This window comes from Apiospora phragmitis (assembly GCF_038363925.1).
Source record: "Apiospora phragmitis strain CBS 135458 chromosome Unknown utg000010l:1.0-9815664.0:1.0-9183399.0, whole genome shotgun sequence".
Taxonomy (NCBI): Eukaryota; Fungi; Ascomycota; class Sordariomycetes; order Amphisphaeriales; family Apiosporaceae; genus Apiospora; species Apiospora phragmitis.
Genome location: NW_027117409.1, coordinates 7,781,711 through 7,801,610, shown reverse-complemented (window position 1 = coordinate 7,801,610; position 19,900 = coordinate 7,781,711). Strand labels below are relative to the sequence as shown.

General features: G+C 52.1%; 4 protein-coding genes across 4 annotated transcripts; 2 read left to right on the top strand and 2 right to left on the bottom strand.

Annotated features, from left to right (window-relative positions):
* Positions 1-2,008: 2,008 nt before the first annotated feature.
* Positions 2,009-4,516, bottom strand: PG994_012142 (Pre-mRNA-splicing factor CLF1; the record flags this gene model as incomplete). The annotated part of the gene is made up of 5 exons (XM_066863551.1): positions 2,009-2,920; positions 3,004-3,501; positions 3,561-3,881; positions 3,935-4,181; positions 4,512-4,516. The coding sequence occupies 5 exons, from the start codon at positions 4,514-4,516 to the stop codon at positions 2,009-2,011; spliced, it is 1,983 nt and encodes a 660-aa protein (XP_066712661.1).
* Positions 4,517-4,712: 196 nt separating this feature from the next.
* On the top strand, positions 4,713-6,579 carry PG994_012141 (U4/U6 small nuclear ribonucleoprotein; the record flags this gene model as incomplete). The annotated part of the gene is made up of 2 exons (XM_066863550.1): positions 4,713-6,279; positions 6,323-6,579. 2 exons carry the CDS (start codon positions 4,713-4,715, stop codon positions 6,577-6,579), a joined length of 1,824 nt encoding a protein of 607 aa, XP_066712660.1.
* Positions 6,580-14,683: 8,104 nt separating this feature from the next.
* On the top strand, positions 14,684-15,532 carry PG994_012140 (uncharacterized protein; the record flags this gene model as incomplete). Its single annotated transcript, XM_066863549.1, has 1 exon — positions 14,684-15,532. One exon carries the CDS (start codon positions 14,684-14,686, stop codon positions 15,530-15,532), a length of 849 nt encoding a protein of 282 aa, XP_066712659.1.
* Positions 15,533-18,149: 2,617 nt separating this feature from the next.
* On the bottom strand, positions 18,150-19,489 carry PG994_012139 (uncharacterized protein; the record flags this gene model as incomplete). The annotated part of the gene is made up of 2 exons (XM_066863548.1): positions 18,150-18,636; positions 18,720-19,489. The coding sequence occupies 2 exons, from the start codon at positions 19,487-19,489 to the stop codon at positions 18,150-18,152; spliced, it is 1,257 nt and encodes a 418-aa protein (XP_066712658.1).
* Positions 19,490-19,900: the final 411 nt, after the last annotated feature.

Genomic DNA, 19,900 nt, shown 5'->3' with positions numbered 1-19,900 from the left:
AGGTACCTACCGACTCTCGGCGTTAGTATTACTCTCTTTGGAATAAACGGGATGTCTCAGGGGGGAAGAAAGGCAACTCCTCGAATAAACGGTGAATACATCCACCCGAGACACTGGGATAACGAGGAATAACGGCTGGAATAGGACGGAATAATCCCTGAGAGTCGCTTACCAGGACAACAAATGCTGGTATAAACACTGGCCAGTCGAGTAGCATGATGGGAGAGAATAACCGCTTGGCGATCGGGGCACTGTCACATGATGTAGAAGCCATGAGAAGCATACACGGAGAAGCTCCCAATTCTCTTTATAGAAAGGACATGGCTAATAGCGACATTTTATTTAAATAACCGTACGATTTATTAAATTCTAAGTTTATAACGATAAAGGTTTTTACGAGAAAAATCCTTATCGTTTCCTCACTTCGTTTGAAATCCTTTGAGAAAAGAATAAGCAAAAGGTGCTTATAGTAAAGAACCCAGGGTTACACGTTACTAATGCAGCGACTGTAAACTCTTTATGGACTCGAAGCATGCTATGAAAAAAGACATGAAGACCAGGAACCATCTCGAAAGAGTCCATTTCCTCGCCGAAGGAGAGATCAACCCGCCTCCCGCTGAGCCTCTTACGCACACCCAAAGTCCGTCAGATTGCCCATAGCGTCCGGGTCCGCGCCAAAGATTGCGGAAAGCACAAGTGTCAAGATTGCAACCTTGCCCTGGCATCCAAGACAGCTCTCGAGAAGCACAGAGACAATTTGAGAGTCATTGCGAGTGGGAAAGTCGAGACCCCTCCGAATAGGCTCTGAGACTACGGAAGTTCTGTTAGGACACTAAGGCCTCGAAAATATTCTACTGTGGAACATGCGACACAGTCTTCAACTCCAAAGCACACCTGGACAAGCATCAGAAGTCCAACAAGCATCTACGCGAAGTTGCCGCCAAGGAGTCTCCGGATTCGTGCATAGGGCTACTTCCTGGATAGACAGCATGAAGGCGACTGGATTAGCGTTTTTGGATCCTCGATCCAGACGGCCGAATCATCCCAAAGCGTTGGAAAACAATGGTCAAGGGAAAAGGCATAAAATACAAGGAAGCAAAGCCTCGCGACCTTGCTCAGCTGAACATCTGCAAGCAGAATCATTAGTAACATATCACAAATGACAGGCGATATTCAGATGGCAATCGCGAACTTCGAACTTCTTCAGACGCAAATGGAAGAGGCAGAGAACGCTCTAGACGCCGTAGGGATGTGAGCGTGCGCTCGCCATCCCCAAGTGGCACTCCCATTACCCTGGTCACAGATATCAATGTTTGAAGAGCTGCAGACGCATCGTATCGACTGGAGCGGCAGCAGGCCTAATTACAAGTAGGGCTATCGAAGAGCAGCATAGCACGCTGGGTGGAAGATGTCTTCTTGTGAGGAACAAAGGTTACGATGGAGGGCTTATAGCATCTCTAAGCTGTAGCCAGCAACTATTGGCTTGTGGGAGTACATTGATAAGCTAATATCCTGAACCAAATAATAATGAAAAATCAATGGAAAGATAGGCGAAAGAGAAGCAAAAAAGAGCGACCCAGACGGGATTCGAACCCGCAATCTTCAGAGTGAAGGAGATCGGTGAACCGAAATCTGACGCGATACCATTTCGCCACCAGGCCATGTTGTTTTCGCTTGTTAGAAATACCGCTTATTCAATGTTGGATAGATACCCCACTTGGATAGACCGGAATTCTCTGTCTTCTCTGTTGTAATTCCACATATCATATGCACTTGCGAGCCAAAAGTGTAGTGCAGCAGATTGTGCACTGCCTGCGGTATCAAAGCTTTGTTCTCAGTCGTCTAGGCCGGGCGTGTCCAGTATATGTATTAGATCAAGTATTGAACTTGCCTCATTTTCTTCGCTTCCAAGGCATCCTACAATTTGGCTTCTTAATAGATGCACGCAGAGCCCGTCTGGTAGATGCGACCGCGTGACAGACAATACACTCTTATTTCCCTATTACACCTACACATTACCTCCACCCTGCTTCCAGGCGGCCGCCATGGCCAACATGTTGGACAGATCCTGCTTGTCTTCGTCGTCGGCCGGGAACACGTAGTCGATGCGTTCCTCGTACGTGTCGTCCTCGAGCCTGTGCATCTTCTTGACCCTGCGCGGCATCTGCTTCTGCACCTTCTCGATCTCCTCGTCGGCGCCGTGGACACGCTCGAAGGCGAGCCACGAGTTGAGGAGGGAGACCCTCTCCTCCTTGAGATCCTTCTCCTTCATGCTCTTGTGGGCACGCTCAAACACGCTCCTGGCCCGCGCCTTGGCGGCCTCGGTCTTGGGCTCCTCCTCTTCCGCCTCCGCGTTTCCGTTCGCCGCGTTGTCGTTGGCGTCGGGGACGTTGAGTTCGAAGTGTGCGTAGCTGATCCATACCTTGACGTGTTCCGTCTTCTCGAGCAGCCTCTCGTACAGGTCGCGAGTCCGTTCAAACTCGCCCTCGCCCTCCTCAAAGTCAATGTAGGCCTTCCACACCAACTCCGGCATGTCGAGTGTCTCTTGGCTGGTGGCTAGTTCGTAGATGGCTCTTGCCCGCTCCAAGTCGTCGAGACTCTGCTCGAGCTTGGCAAAGTTGATCCAAGCTTGAGAGTTGGAAGGGTTCCACTCAATGTGCTTTTCGTATAGTGTACGACAGCGGACAAACTCGTAGAGCTTCATCTCCAGCTCGACATAGCCCTTGAACAACTTGTCCTTTGGGCACATGCCAATGGACCGCCCGAGAGTCTTACGCGCGACCGTGAGCTCGCCCTGACGAATTTCGAAGTGTGCCTTCATGAGCCAAATCTTGGCAAAGGTGAACTTCTTATGCGGTATAAGGTCAAGGCAGAGATCGTAGATCTGCCGCGCCCGCCCAATATCCTTGGCCTCCATCTCCTCCCATATCGCGTAGAAAATCCATAAATAGATATATCGCCGCCAGTGGCGTTTCTCTCGTGTGTCGGGGGGATCTGGGCTACTGCTCGCTCGTAGACATCTCGCACCCGATTCGCATCGCCGCCTGCCTCCTCCAAGCGAGCATAATCGAACCATATGTCGTAGTTCTTGGAGTTCTGGTTGATCTGGTCTTCGTAATGCCTTCGTCGTTTCGAAAGAACAACATCTTCGACTCCTTCTTGGTCGCCATATTGCTTTTCGAAAGTCGTGTAAGCTTTGTGTAAGAGCATGGATTTGGACCGCGGTAGGCGGTCGAGGGCATGCTTGTAGATGGCTCTCGCGCGCTCGTACTCCTTGAGCTTTGCCTCGAACCGCGCCCAGGAAACGAAAATCTTCTCGTCCGTGAACTCATCCCCTAACGCCTCGATGGCGTCGCTGTATACCTGCCTGACCAGATCACTTGTTCCAACCTCTTCTTCAAACTTTGCCCACTTGATCCAGTTACGCGGCTCGGGGTGGACGAAGGTGAAGCGTGTGAAGATGTCGCGCGCTCGCTGGAACTCGCCGTAACGCTTCTCCAACTTGATGTAGGCGCTCCAAGCAGCCTCATCGGGCGCCATTCCATCCATCGCTCGAAAACCTGTCGCGTGCCAGGAATGTTCCCAAGCATCTCCTCCATGTATACATATTTGTACCAGAGCTTATCGACCCGAGGCAAGATGGAAACGGAGCGGTCCAGGAGGTTGCGGGCGTGGTTGATGTTGCGGCTCTTCATCTCGGATTCGATGTAGCGAATCCATAGCACGACCGACGTGGAATCGACATCGAGGGCTCGCTCGAAGATGGACCGGGCTCGACGGTATTCCTTTTGTTCGAGTTCCCATTGCGCATACCGCATCCAGTTGTTCATATTAACCCTGTTGCGGCGAACATAGTCCTCGAATTCCTTGCGTTTCCGACCCTGGAATTCGTGCAGCTCTCCAGATCTTCAAAGCGCTGGGTAGGCGCCTTCACCTGTGTGTCCTGGCGATCCTGAGCTTCGCGAAGCAGTTGCTCGGCCGAGATCTGGATAGGCGCGGCGCCCTTGTTCTTGACCCTCGGGGGCCGCGTGAAGACTCCATAGTGGGCGAGCTCGTCGATGCAACGCGAAAATCGTAGTGGTATTTGATGATGAGTCGAGGTTAGTCGCAGCTCGGGACGACAACTCGGTCCCAGGAGGGCCACTGAGATCTGGCGGTGATGCAGCAGCAAAGGAAGGTACCTAAGGTATTGGAGGTGGATTGGTATGATAGAGGCTGTCAGTCAGTTACCAGTCTGTCTCGCGCTATTGCCTTCCAGAAAATAAAGGTTGTTGACAAGAGCCGACTTGCCCAATGAGCGCTCTCAAAAAGGATGACATAAGACTTATTAGTGGAGACGAACGCCTGAGTGCCTGCGCGCAACTGAACCGAACTGCTATGGAGACGGAACCGCTATCAATCAAAGGTTACTCTACTGTACTTTATTTTGTTCATTATCGCAGCATTGCAACTGCTGTTATACTTCTTTTCACCGCTCTCTCTTATTCCTCGCCACCCAGCGACACACTTACGGCATTGCAATACACCAGCATATACGGATAAACGAACCCAATAGTCCCCAAGACTCTGCGCCGGCCAGCTACAACCCCCACGCGCTTTCAGATTGCCGTCGACCAATTTCAACCTCGGAAACCGAGAGACAAAGGGCGCAAAAGTGAGTTGCCCGAGATCATCACTGTTTGATCAACGCGAATCTCATCCGTCAGTGCAAAATGTCAACCTTAGCAGACGAGCTCCTCCAGGACTTCGAGGAGTCGGGCTCCGAGAATGGCGAAGAGCAGAATGATCTAGGCTTGGAAGGCGACGGCCCAGCTGTCAAGGGAGACGACGATGACGACAACAAAGACCACGACGACGATGGCGATATGGTGCTGGATGGCGACGAGGAAGTCCCCGACGACCAAGATGAGAAAATGGGCGGCATCGATCCCCTGGAAGACGAGGACGAGGCCAAAGCCAAGATCGAAAAGATGCAGCTCGGCAATGTCAAGGATGTGCGCAAGGTCTCGACGGTTATGGACCGATTAGAACCTCTTCTCAAGGACATCGCCCGCTTTCAGTCACAACCTCTCGATTCGCACATCATCAACATTGGCAACATCGAGGACAACCCCGAGTACAAGGTCCTGACCGAATCGAACACGCTGTCTACACAACTCGACGGGGAGATAATGAAGGTTCACAAGTTTATTCGGGATCACTACTCGGCGCGCTTTCAAGAACTCGAGACTCTGGTCCAAAACCCCGTCGACTACGCAAAGGTGGTCGCAATCCTCGGCAATGGACCTATGGACTCGGATAGCATCAAACGCTTGCAGGAGTCAACTAGCAACGTCTTGGGCGAGTCACTCAAGTCAGTACTGGACGGCCCGACGTTGATGATTGTCACCGTCGAGGCCACCACGACAACAGGCCAGGAAGTCAGCCAGGAAGAGCTCGATCGTATCATTCGCGCATGTCTCATGGTCGTCTCCATGGACAGGGCGAAGAAGACACTCACCGAATATGTCCAATCCCGAATGAACGTATTCGCTCCCAACCTGACGAGGTTGCTTGGGTCTTCATTGACGGCAGCCCAACTAATCAACACAGCTGGTGGTTTGACAAACCTGGCCAGGACCCCGGCCTGTAATATTGCCGCATGGGGCTCGAAGAAGCAGTCAAACTCTGCCTTTGCCACGAACATTGGCGTTCGGCAGCAGGGTTTCGTATACCAATCACCTATCATCCGGGGCGTGCCGAACGATTTGAAGACGAAGGCAATGAAGGCCGTAACCGCCAAGCTTGTTCTAGCTGCTCGCGCCGACACTGGTCATACATACCCTCATGGCGATTACGGTGATGAGCTACACAACCAAGTATTGTCCCGGTTAGACAAGTTGACCGCGCCGCCTCCGAATAAAGGACAAAGAGCGCTGCCAGCTCCGGACGACAAGCCGTCGCGGAAGCGGGGTGGTCGACGGGCAAGAAAGGCCAAGGAAGCCACAGCCATGACCGATTTGCGGAAAGCCCAAAACCGGATGGTATTTGGCAAGGAGGAGAAGGAAGTCGGCTACGGCACTGGCGAATCTACAGCTGGCATGGGCATGATAGGTGCGTCCAACGATGGACGGATACGCGGCATCCAGATCGATAATCGAACGCGCGCCAAGCTCACGCAGAAGCACAAGGGCTGGGGAGGGGCGACTCCTGTCGGCGGCGCGGCCTCGTCTTTGCGCGGGTTTGGCCAGGGCGGCTCAACTATCGACCTGCGTGGCAAGGGCATTCGGACTTCGGGGGGTGGGCTCGACCATTGGAGGAGGGGGTGCTACTGGTGCTGCAGGGACTGCATCCTCGCTCGCCTTCACACCCGTTCAGGGTCTCGAGCTCGTGGACCCCAAGGTTCAAGCGGAGCTCAAGCGCAAGAGACAGGCCGACGAGGATCGTTACTTCAAGGGCGGTACCTTCACGCAGGTCAGCGGCTCCGGCAGCAACAACAATAACAATGGGACCTTCAAGGTGCCAGGCCAGCCTCCCAGCAAAAAGGTCGACACGGGTGCTGCGAAAGCTATGGCGCCCCCGCCGGTACCTTCGAAGTAGGTCGAATTTTCAGGGTTTCTCGTGTGTGCACTTTGGTCGCGCCCGCATGGCTGGCCGTACCACCCTGCAGATTGAGGTTGGCGCTAGTAAGCTTCTTGGTCCAAAGAAACATGCCATGACTTTAATGTTGCGAGGGAGAAGGTGGATAGTTTCTACAGTATAGTATGCATGTATGATGGGAATGAGGAGACGGACAGGCAACTATCCCCAGAGCTGCAACAATATCATTATATTCTACCAATGGCCTCTCGACGGGCGATGTATCCTGTCGCCAAGCTGAATTTCTGTTGAGACATGGTGCACTGACTGTGACAAGAAGGGCAAAAGTAGGATCGCCTGGCCGGAACATCTCCTCCACCTCTGCGTTGTATGTCGAAAGGGTTCTTTCCCCCAAACTCAGGAGTCATTTACCAGTAAGACCTGAAGTTAAGTATGATTGAATGTATATGTATGTGTATGTGTGTGTGTATGGCGCTGGCTGTAGGGGACCTGCGTAAATTAAATGCAATGTGTGTGGACAAGTGAGTGTTTTATTTAATAGTGACGATCTTCATCTTTGCATCCTCTGCCTATTCTGCATGCACGCATACATTCCAAGGTTTCGTATTTAAAAGGTTGATCAAGCTTTTTCTTTGCAGTTTTTTGCAGCATCCTTGGGTCAAGACAGTAAAGTCTTCTCGGTTCAGGTCAAACCCTCATGTCAGAATAAGACAGGAGGCTCGCATGACTCGAGATAATATGCACACACCCCAAGTCCCTTCTTCGTAGGCAGAGGTGGTAGGCGCATGCAGGTACATCCCATCCCATACATCCATCCATACCTACTACCTGCCTATGCTTTGCGTCAAACATCTGCTTAAAGGTCCTTCACAACGTGCGAGTAAAACATGAGATTCAAATGGCGTAATGGGTAAGTACTGCTTGGAGGAGTGATATGTAGCTTTCTCGTTCCTTTTTTTGCCCGTTCGTGTATGAAAGATGACCCTGACCCGACATGAATTGCCTTACCTCAGGCCTGGACCTCAACGATATCCACAGCAATGTCACACACAGCCCGGGATACCTGCATAGCTTCGACTGTTCATTGGCTCCCGCACTGAAAGGACCCCGAAAAAAACATTCAGGGTCTTTCAAGTTGGAGCAAACTGCTAGGCTTGCCTTAGATAACTCACTATGAGGGAATATCGCGGATGATCCGGAGCATCAGCCGCAAATTGCTTTGTGTACAAGTGTACATGCAGAGCCCAGTGCCTAGATGCGTAAATAGGCCGAGATATATAACGCCACATGAGAATGCGACGCCTCGTGGGAGTTCGGCTATCTCTGTAAGCAAGCATACGAGCCGAGTTATGCCAAGGAAGCTCTGGCGATCCATGCGAACGAGTTGCTGATCGACGAACGTTAACGGATGAGCTTTGTGCAACCATCATACGGTATTGTCGTTGCCCGTCCAGTTCGGCGCGTCTCGTGTCACTCTAACGTGATGGTGATTTCTCAGAAAGGGACATGCTGAGAAAATGGCGAATTGCTGAGAATCCCATCTGCCGGGGGATGCTACAAACCACACGCTAGCGGGCATGCACATGCAACACTGCCAACCCGACCGACAGGCAGCAAACGGAACAGCAGTGGCCAACACCCACACACATCATGTTGACGGACAGTCGTGTCGAACCATTCCCCTCATTATCGGCCCATGGTCCCATGAAAAGCCGTCCAACGTATCAAGGGTTTGTCATCACCCCCGGCACCATTTCGTAAAAGAAGGCCGTCCTGAGTCCTGACATGGGGCCTGGTGCTGCTTTGAACTTTCGGTGCGCGGGGCCTCCGCACCCGCACCTGGGGAAACCATATTCTTCGTATTCATGGGAAAGCCCCCAGTAATAAAGGAGAGCCTCGGAACGACGACAGGTAGGTACTCGGGCCATACTTGGGCCATACTTGGGGTACAAGGAGCGCCCAGTAAAACATAACTTGTCTTGCCTCGACTAATAAGTAATTGCCTGAACTGAGACTCGCAAGCTCGAAACTTTTCAGTTGTTCCCAACGACTGGGAATATGTTCAAGAGGGGCCATTGGCCCCCCAAGGAGCAAGAAACCCGACCCCTCATTCTCGGTTCAAGTTGAACATTTCCCCTCGATAGATTGATCATGAGATAATAGCGATGTCGGGAATATGATCGGCGTCTTCTAGTAGGAAGAGGAGGACCAGCCGGGAGTAATACCAACCTAGCCAGTTCAGCTGCCTTGTTTGTTACCCGAGTTGACAGACTATTTAGACAAGTGTGCGTTGAGGAGAATTGAGTTTGGACGGGCTCCTAAGTTCTGATCAGAACGGTTCCGGGACTGGTGATTCTGGCGAGCCTCATGACTGTATCCTTGGCCCTCGATAGCTACCTACTGTAAGAGGTAGTCTTGTGTTCCAAGAGCGTGGCCGGAAATCTAAAAGACGGGAGGGGGAAAAAACAAAACCTAGCTAGTAGGGGCAGACTTTCATCTGCTTTTTGCTGTTATGTATCGCATTTGGTCGAAATTGCATGCTGCACAGAGAGAAAGCCATGATGGACCCAAGCTGATGCGAAACTTTGGTGCTCTCGCGTTCGTTTGGGGAGTTTGGGAATGAGTAACAAGAGGGAAGAGGTTTCCATCAAGCCAAACGTCAGGATAGCAACAATAGAAAGGCTACCCGCGGTTACAATTATTGCAAGCCAAAAGTCTACCCACTGCTGGGTCACAGACTCGCAGACCATGCCGCTGCTGGAGTGACTGACTGAATGCTTGACTGCACGTGATGAGTGACATAGCGGCGCAGTCAGCAACTCGAGGTACATCGCTGTGCGTACCGAACTTAGATCTCGATGCTTTTCCCACAGTTGATGGAATTGATGGAAAAACGATGTTAGCTTGTGGGGTAATGGACGAGGGCCGCGTACTCCTTGTATCAATTTTTGGCTGTACTCCGGCACCAGCTCCGCCTAAGAGATATTTGCTGTGGCCCTGTGGAAATACTGTAGCAGCTCAAACCATATTCCGTTCGCTGTTGCTCCGTTTGAACCGAGTATCCGGGCCGCATCGTCAGTCTTGGTCCATCGTCAGATCGACAGCGCATCCCATCATCAGAGGCCAAAGCTTCCTCAGTAACGTCAGTCAATACGATGCCGTACATAAAACATGTGTGCTGTTGGCGGGCCTGCCAGCAGTTTTTTATTCACTTGGGAAAGGCCGCTGTCCATGCTGCCATTGCCCGGGTCGCAATGGAGGCTTTCTCTACAAATGAACTGCTATCACGACAATGCGCGCAGTGGAAGGGTTTGATTATGAAAAAAGCAATTGGGCTTGCTAGGCTGAAAGGGGCTGAGGTCTGAAGTCAATTGTGTTCTGTTACTCGGCCAGCTAGCCTACATGTATGTTTAATAGGGTCTTATCGTGACCGCTCTAGCAGCCTCAGCTGTGGTGGTGATAGGACTGCAACAATTTACACTTTGGCTCGGTCCCGGCTAGCATCGTCTTCTCTCGCGAGCTTTTCAAAAGACAGATGTTACATGTACCGGGAAGTGGTCCCGAGTCGTAGAATGGTGGAGTATGGGCGTCGAAACAGTCGCTACCTATACCTTAGGGCTCTAGGCCAGGTACTTTTATAGTAACAGCCAGAGTACCTGGCCCAAACGGCAGGGATAACGGGGCAACATTAGGGGCTCTCGGCTTGGCGGACACCCTGTACGGCACCAATGGAATAAAGTAGTGGGCGAACCCTGAATGATCGGTCTGATCGCATCGTCGATTATGAAGGAATCGTCGATTCTTGACCAGCTCAACTCCAAACAGAAATTGTTAGTTGTTAGGGATGAAATGAGGAAAAACCTGTTCTTGTTCACTCACGGCGGAGCTTTTTCTGTCAGCACTGGCCCAGCTCTCCCTATTCACTAATGATCTTCATCAAACCCTTCGCCTACTCCGATAATGGCTTTATTATCGTCGATTGGAGGCTGCCAGTCGCATAACCATCGCGATCATGAGCAGTGAGAAGGCAGATGAGGGGGGACGGTTAGTAGTGGTGACAGGTTTCATTAAATACACAGGCCACAAGCATGGAGCGACATCGCGATTCGGTTCTGCTCAGCCCCCGGCTGCCACACTCGCACACTTGTGCTGTACGGAAGTGAATGTATGGTGCCGCTAGTCGAGACGAGCAGGACCCTGAAGTTCTCGTGTGTTTGAACCCTTCGAGCAGATCAATGGTGTGTTGACGATGTGTAATCAGTATGCCGGCTCCATCGGATAAAGCCAATCAAGTCCCACCATGTCTTCATAGTTATCTCATCAGCACATAAGTCGCAGACGCCAAACTTGAGGACAGAATCCCTGCCGCTGGGGAACTGTCTCATAATGTACAGAGAGTTTCTTCTTGGTCGATGGGACCACCACTCAAGGGCTTTTGCGGGTGGGGTTTGACGTGAAAAGGCAGGAGATGTGAAATGTACTTGGCTCGTGCCCTATCTCGTACCCTCCCCTGCCCCTTCTGTACCTTCACTCAATCCCGGCGCCTGTCGCTGCCCAGTGCGCCACAAGGCCAGAAAAGGTGCCACAGCGCCAAGGATGTCTAGCCGTAGAACCCTGCGCGGGGGCCGGGTCAACGTTGAAAACGTCGATGACGGGCGCTCTTCTCGATCTCCATGGTAGATGTCGACCGAAACCGCCGCAGCACCCGCGCTACCTGGGCAGACATGCCTCCCACTTCCCTTTTTCAGTGTCTTTGCCGTATCCACGCCCTCTTCCCTTAACGCAGGGTCTTTCTTCATTTTAAGTACGGCGAGTATACAAGCCCACCAGCTGCCACTGTCTTTGCGACCGACCGCCGGCCAGATCCGCCCCAGATGGCGGCAACGTGAAAACTATGACATCATCCACCCCAGCTGGGTACCTCGCGCTTCCCACGATGGTCCACGCTGCATCAGGCAGTACCGAAGGGCCCGTCGTCGCCATTGACGCCGCACCTCTTTTAGCTCAGGCACAAGCCCAGGCAGGGTGAGGAAGCCATGCACGACTAATAGAGCGTGGATATCAAAAGGAGAACATCCCCCGCGCACCCACCACGGCAAGTCAAGTCATCAACCAAGAAAGGAGTAGTGCAGACGTGCTATTCACCAAGTATCCCGGTTAGAGCTCATCTGGGCATCACTCCCCAGGATCTTCACAGGATGTGTAGATATTTAAGGAAAAAAAACAAGAAAGCAGACACAGGCGAATGAGGTGTCTCGAGACGTCCCAAGGCGCCGCAAATCAGGGTAGGCCACCATGCCACGATGGGCAGCGATTGTCGGCCTATCTCGATGAAGGGTGCAACAGGTGGTGTGATGGAATTCCAAGAATGCCATGCAGTCTCTTGCAGACTAGCAGACCTGTTGCGCCCAACAGCCAAGTTCACGCCATGTACCTACCCCGATCGATCCCTCTTCGTCAGTACGCATTGGGCTAGGCTATCTGTCTTACAGCCAAGCCAGCGCCGCGTCGTGACTTTGTCCCCAGCATTATTTATTGTACCGCCTGGATGGTACACCGCAACGGCGCATCCTATGATTTGCCCAGGATAGCCAGTCCTTTTCCGAGCCCTGGAGCTCCCGTTTATGGCTTGCCCAACGTCCGCACGCATGATCGATCTACCGATCTATTCAAGAATTGGGTCTTCGCTGTTCTGATGAGGTTTGACATGGCACATTCTCTCTCGTATTGTGAGGAACTGCTGCGAAGTATAACATCGGGCCGGAAAGAGATTGGGGCTGCGGACGAGAGTAGTTGAAACCCTCGTCGGATACGGCATCAAGTCTACTGAGCGAAAAGTATTTGAGGAAACGGTGACATGTAAGATGATTGGCTACCTACACTGTCTTCGCAAATTGAGAACGGGAAAAAAAACATGCAAACGGAGGCTACAGTACCTTTCTGAGCGGGGCTAGAGTTACATACGACTATTGCGACCAAGTGCTACCTCAATACCAATCCATATCTGCAGTATCTGGATTCCTTCGGAGCCGGCATCCCCTGGCTGCCACCTACGTCACTCCGGATTGGCGGATATAGCATACCATTGCAATCTCCATGCCTGCTGATGCTCGTTTTACCCTTGTGGGAACGAGCCTGGAGCTCAATGGGCACGCGCACACAGAAACACAATAATCTGAAGCATGGATGAAGATATTGGGGGTTCACGGTTAGTATGTGGCACCACATGGGAGGGACTCTTGGACTCCTTGGGATGATTGCATATAGGCCTCGGAACATTTGTTCCTGCACGCCATGACGCAATTAGGCAATGATGAGCGGCCGCTCTGCGCTACTCTTGATGCTGCGGCTGCTAACAAGCCGACCACTGACAGCAGCGTGTAGCACGACTCACGCGTAGGGTAGCAGCCAGATGGCTATCAAGTCAATGTGGCCTTGCTTTTCGATCCCCTTTGGCGACAAGGGGGCAATGAAGGGTCTACCAGTACGGAGTACACATCTTCTGGAAACGTACTGCTGGCAGATTGGGGGGATTTTGGCTGGGAACCAACCGATCGACCGCCCTGTCCTACCTATCTCGGTTGGGTAGGGCTGGGCTGAAGAAGGAAGAAGGGCTGAAGAACAGAGCAAATGTGCAACCCTGAATATCCATATTTGTTTTTGTGTCATGGATGAGATCTGTAGTAGATGAGTTACAGCTGGGTATAATTACCATGCACATCATGATTAGGGTCTGAGACTGATGAAGGGCCCCAAATCTCGGATGTACAGAAATCTATCTGATATTTTACTGTACGTAATAAGCATGAATTTTGAAACCGTTGAGAGCAACAGAGATAGACGGTACCCAAACCTTGGTGTAAAGAGTGCTGTCGCTGCCACACACCGGACATACCATACCGTCTGCTGGCTCTTTGATGCCCGTACAAATGGGTGACCTGTTGCCATAGAGGCCGGCACCGACAAGCCAAGCGCAAAGCAGGTTTCTGGTTATTTCACGATGTATCTCCGTCTCCCCTAATGAATGAATCTCTTCCGTGTGCGTGGTCCTCCTCCGTTCGAAACCATGTCGGTGGGAATGCGCCAATGAACTGCTAAAGAGCAACCTTAAAAAAAATCACGACATAAGTTACCTGAGAATGCAAGGGTCCCCTCCCTGACTTTCTTTCGAGAAGAGGGTCATGAGGATCCCTGCTCAGCCCACGGTAGGGTACTTGACCGGTACTTGACGAGATACATTGATTCGCGATTGCCCCGCCATCCATGTACCTACAGACCGGACCGTACCCTCCTACTCCTACTGCTCGACCCCTGCTTCCACAGACACAGACCCCTGTCCACACATTTTTCCTTCTTCTTCTGCTTTCCCTGTCTGTCTGTCTGTCTGTCTTCTGTCCTGGGACCACGAGGGTGGATCGGCCACGGTTCGAAGGAGGAGAACATGGATGTTTAAGTTGGCAAGGTTAGGTACCTGCTCTGCTGCCCAGGACGGCGTCCAAGGTCCGGGACGGGCTTGTACACGCAGCAGCTCCCAAAAGGCTCCAAAAGGTAGGTAAGCGAAAACTTGATGGGATTCATGCGTTTCCCATGTTTCTTTTTAAGCACACCCATTCGCACATTCTTCCTACTGCACCTCAGAAGTTCATCTCGTTGTTTACTCGCCTCCAGCTACCTCGGCCTACCTCTCCTCCTACTTATATATTTTTATCACCCCTCAACCGTGCCGTTCATCGTGAGGACTACTATTCAACCGCCTCTTACAGATTCATCCGCCATACAATTGCCTTGTGCATCTCCAGCTGACCTGACCTCGCCGTGTCACTCTCTCCCACACATACACACATTTACATACAAATTTCGTCACCTCATCGCCTCCAATAGGAACTTCGGTCCCATCAATTGCTTCTTGACATCGACTTCTTCCCGAGGACAGCCAAGGCAATTTCCGACCTGTTTGGAAGCTCTTTCTTCATTTGAGGCCATCGTACCGAGCTATCTATTGCAGGGATAAGGGTTAACGTGGGAACATCTAATTACCCACCACATTCCTCATAATCTATAATATCTCTTACTCTCTCCTCTCGCCGGGTCGCACACAACCACAATGCAGGCTAGAGACGCAACAGGCCGCAAGGTCTCTCTTCTGAATGACGATTCTTACTCTCGCCCGTCACTATACCACACCTCCAGCTCTTACCAGTCCACAAGAGACGCTTCACCACTTCCCCCTACTCCAGAGCTCCTACGATCCAATTCGTATGACTCCAACAACAGCTGTGATCCCGTCTCTCCCATGACGCCAGCCATCTACGACTTCACAGTCCATGGTCCCTATGATGACTATGCTTCTGAGATGCCTCCCACCAAGCGCCCAGCCTACCTTGACACCAGCCGTTCCAATTCCTATGTGGAAGATGACAGCTCGGCAGGCTCGGCCGTGCAAGACCGACCTGCAAAGCGCTACCCGTGCAGGTACCGCGACAGCCATGGCTGCGAGAAAACCTTCACTACCTCCGGTCATGCTTCTCGGCACTCGAAGATCCACACTGCCGAGAAGGCGGTGCATTGCACTTACCCTGGCTGCCACAAGAAGTTCACTCGTGCCGATAACATGAAACAGCATCTGGAGACACACTTCAAGGACAAGTCGAGATCGTCGACCTCGTCCAAATCCGCCTCCAAAAGCTCCCTAAGCTCCTCATCCAAACGCGGCTCCATCTCCTCTCGATCCACGGCCTCACAAAGCAGCCGGTCGCCGGTGTGCGGCGACACTCCCATGTGGGATGTGGATCAGTATGGAATGGTGACGGATATGGCTCGGCTTCCATCGCCCAACACCACTTGGGATATGAGGGCCTTGAACCTGCCCCTGATGGGCCGCCCGGGTGCCGCAAGGACAAGCAGCGGCCTCGACGCACTGGCAGCCATAGCTTGCCAAGAAGGCGGTTCTTGAAGCGTGATGATCTGAAGCTCGAGAAGAGCCTCTGTACAACACACGAGCCTCTGTACAACTCACCCTCGAGATATAATGAACCGGTCACGTCATGACGCGGCGCATGTACCCGGGGTAGATCTAATGACAGCCTCTCGTATCTCCTATTAGGAAAGAGAGCACTCACGGTTTTGGGTTCGGCGATCATTAGTTAAGGCGTTGTGGTTTTCTTTTTGTTACGTTTTCAACTATATACCCAGGGGCCAAGCATACGGGAAGGCGCACTGGAGTTTTTTGCTTTATTGAATGGCATTTGCGACAAAGATCATGGGAACGTGGCAACGAGCAATCTACGGGGCTTGAGCCCCCCGAGCACATGGGATCTGTTTTTGCATTGACACCGCACGCCTCGCAAAAGAAGGAGAAAAGCGGCGCGCAGGCCGAACCAAGCGGCCTATGGCGCTTGGGGAAAAGCATCTCTGTACATTGACGATACTACTCTAAAAGATGGTATCACAAGCATGGTGTCCTGCTTGGATATGCATGTTTATTTTTGGTTTATTTAGATACCACTCGTCTACTCTGGAAATATCAGGGCGGATGGCACACGAAAATCAAAGCGATGATATTTAACCACCATAACACTTGTGTTTCCACTATGCCATCTTCTTTGTGACTGACGATCCATGATCCTAAGATGGTGATGACGAATCGCTCCCATGGCATTTTCAGACATTGTTTTTATTGATCTACATACATACATCTACGTCGACGGGGCATCCATCAGATCTATAGTAGATAGCGCCGCTTGTCCACCGCTTCGCGTCAGCATGATCGACACACTAGCAAATAGAAGAATTACCCAAGCTTCTCTTTTCTGTCTTTAACAAAGCTATTTTTGGGGAAATCGGAATAGAGCCTAGATGAAGGTTATATAGCGAAACTAACACGAAAATTCTGTAAATCACTTTGGTCCATACGCATGACTGCCTTTCCTGCTTTCGCCCGCGCATTGTTGGTTTTACTTGGTTATGTGACTTCAGTATCAACAGAGGGAAAAGAAAAAGAAGGAGAAGCAGGTATATAGTACCTCGACACCTGCTGCTGTGATGAACTGTAGAATTTCTCACGATGTGAGGCGTAAACTTCTCAAGGACTGGGAAAGAGGATACATAGGTAGAACTCTACCAAGAAGGAGTTGGGGGAAATGGGGGCTGGGGCTTCAGAGTGAGAGGGTCGAGCAGATCGACGATCTGCGGAGTGCCCGCCAACGAGGCGAAGGTGAAGGTCCCTGATCGGCGTGTCGTTCGCCAAGTTAAAGTTTGCACTCTTCCAGGTTCCCAATCTCCGTGTCTGTCTGTTGTCGTTTCTTGGAAGGGGAGGAGACACTACATAAAACGGGGGGGAGGGCCCCGGAGAGGGAAGGGGGGCGAGCCGGGAAGACGACGACAGACACAGACGGACAATACCACACTGTCGGTACTCGTATCATACGTTGGTGAAGTTGTTTGTGGTGTCGGCGTCGTCCGTTAGTAAGAAGTTGTTCCCACCCTCCTCGTTCCCTTTTCCTCCTCTTCCCCTTCCCCACACCAAGGAGTCCCCTACAATCGCGTGTTCTTACTTCCTTGGAAAATGAGGAGAGGAGGGCCAAAACCATTACAGTACCCCTGATAGTCGGATGGGGGACATGCAATGCAGGAGGACCCTCTTCTGCCCCTGGGGATAAAAGTGAAGACCAAGAAGAAAGTCGACGCACTTTGACGTCACTTTTTGCATTTGACAGCCGTGGATGGATTCCGGCTAACATCCTTTCGGTCTGGTCGCCCGAGGGAACAAGAGAGAGAATCCACTCCGGGCCACCTTGGACTAGCCCTGCATAGTTCCCAAGTCCCAACCAAATAATACTACCTGTCCCACACCACCTGCCGACATTTTGGTTCTAGACCCTCCATCAGCCTACTTCATACTGTTGATGCTGCCTCTTTCACCTTCTATCTTCCTCTTCTTGTGCTTTGCGTTTGCAGCGCCGCCGCTTATATGCAGGTCTTGGCTGGGCCCCCGTCCGCTCCCCCTCCCTCCCGCTCCACCTATACAGCCTGCCATCCACCGACGGACGTCTCCCGCAGTCGTAGCGCCCCAAAACAGCTTATTAGGCATCTTTAACCTTCGATAGTCATCGGTGGAGAGAGGTGGAGGGACATTGGCTTTCAACACCACCAACACCAGAGCGCGGCTCGTGAATAGTTGCTACTCGCTGTCATCGAGGCCCCATCCATCATATGGCTTGCTTATGTTAATCGGATGATGCCTGCTTCTTGTATGTCTTTGAGATGAGAGGGAGCGTATCGTATCGTGTGCCCTCGGGGGATTTTCTCCCCTGTCACATAGGGCGTATGTAGGTGGTGATAGAGAAGAAGCCTCGGCTCAGTTCATCGGAGCGTGCCAGTATACACATATTCTCAGATATCTACCAACTCTCGGCGATCCTTCCCTCCCCCAGATCCCCGTCCCCAGTGCTGGGCTAGGCCAGCGGTGTTTGTTTCATCGTCTCGTTATTCATTAACTGCGAAGTACGTCTATTCCGGCATGCCATCTCGCTCATCAAACAACACCCCTGTCTATTATAACCCGTGACTCTCTATGACTTCCACAAGTCGGGGTTCTCGGCGCACCCACGCGCCATCTCCCACTGCTCGTCGGTAAGACAGACGAGCGTCCGATGCTTCGCGCCCTCCTTGCCCACGTCCTGGACCGTTTCTTGGATAGGTTTCGCATTGCGCTCCTCGTCGATGTCGAAGCCGAGACAGTTGACCTGCTCCACCACGCAGCGGCGCAGCTTGTCGCTCTTCTCCCCGATGCCTCCCGCAAAAACCAAGGCGTCGACCGCGCCGCCCAGTGAGACGTAATAGCTACCCACGTAGGCGCTGATGCGGTCCACCATCATGTCGAAGGCCAATTTGCATCGCGGCTCGTCCGAACTAGCGATGGCGCCAAAGTTGGTCGTGCCCGTCATGGCCTTCCAGCCGCTTTCTTGATTCAAGATCTCTTCGGCTCGCGAGATGTGCAATTCTTTTGTCGACGATGGCGAGAGCTTGCCCACGTCACTCGCGTAATGAAAGACAAGACTTTATGGATGATGAGTCAGCTAACAAGGAGCACCAAGAGCCGCCCAGGGCATATATCATATCGTTTTCGTTGGGAGGCTCACCTTGGGTCGACGCTGCCACTGCGAGTCGCGCCTGGCAGTCCAGCCAATGGGGTTAAGCCCATCGAGTTGTCCCAGCTTGCCCCGGCCTTGATGGCGCAGGCACTAGCACCACTGCCCAGATGGAGTGCTATGATGTTCAGGTCCCGAGTGTTCTTGTCCAGGAATTGGGCGACAGCATTCGTGATGAACTGGTAGCTAATTCCGTGGAATCCATACTTCCTCAGCTGGTTGTTTCGAGCAATCTCGGGGTTGATAGGGTAGGTGTGGATATGCTTGGGTATGGTTGCATGAAACTGCGAGTCAAAGTAGGCTACATTTGCAGCGTCGGGAAGTTCTGCGAGGCAGGACTTGACAATCTGAAGTGCCTTGACGTTGTGCAGTGGGGCCAGATCAGTCAGATCCTCGAGATGGATGTAGGTGTGTAGATTGATAAGTCTGGCCGTTGTATAATCACCGCCATGGACTACTCTGTGACAGGCAATCTCGATGTCGTCCTTGCTCGAAATCTGGGGCAATTCCGGGTCATCAATGAATGTCTTAAGGAGAAGCTTGAAGGCATCATCCTGATTGTTGACCTTGTGGTCCACCGGCTGGTCCTTGAGCACAGTCTGACCCCCTCTGATATATCTGAGCTGAGCCGGTGGTGCTGTGAGCCCGTTGATTTGTGCTTCGGCGAACGCCAGCTGAGGAGGGGGCTGGCCTCGTTTGGCTGTATACACCGAAATCTTGACGGAGCTTGACCCCGCGTTGATGGACAGAATGACCTTCATCGTGGGTGAGGTTTAGGTAGCAGACAGGGGTGACTGGTCGTATTTGCTTTTTCTCTTTTTTATACCTCTCCCCCTTTTCTTTCATCCAAAGGTTCAATAAAGGGGTTAACCGTGGGGTTGACTGCGGCAGAGAGCTACAGTAGGTAGGACTGACTGACTGATTTGACTCGTGTGTCTTGTCCCGACCAAGAGGAAAACGAAGAAAGCTGCCCACGGGGTTAATAACACCCCCAACTCAACCCCAGCTCCCCCACTAATGCTAATGTGGGAAGGGAGCTGTCAGTTGCTGCATGACGGTTCCCGACTCTCGCTCCGACGGGCTTGGCCGCAAACCGCCATTCGTTGCACAGCAATCAGCACACTGGCACCCAGCCCAGATGCACCCCATCGTGCATGCCATGTGGACAGTTC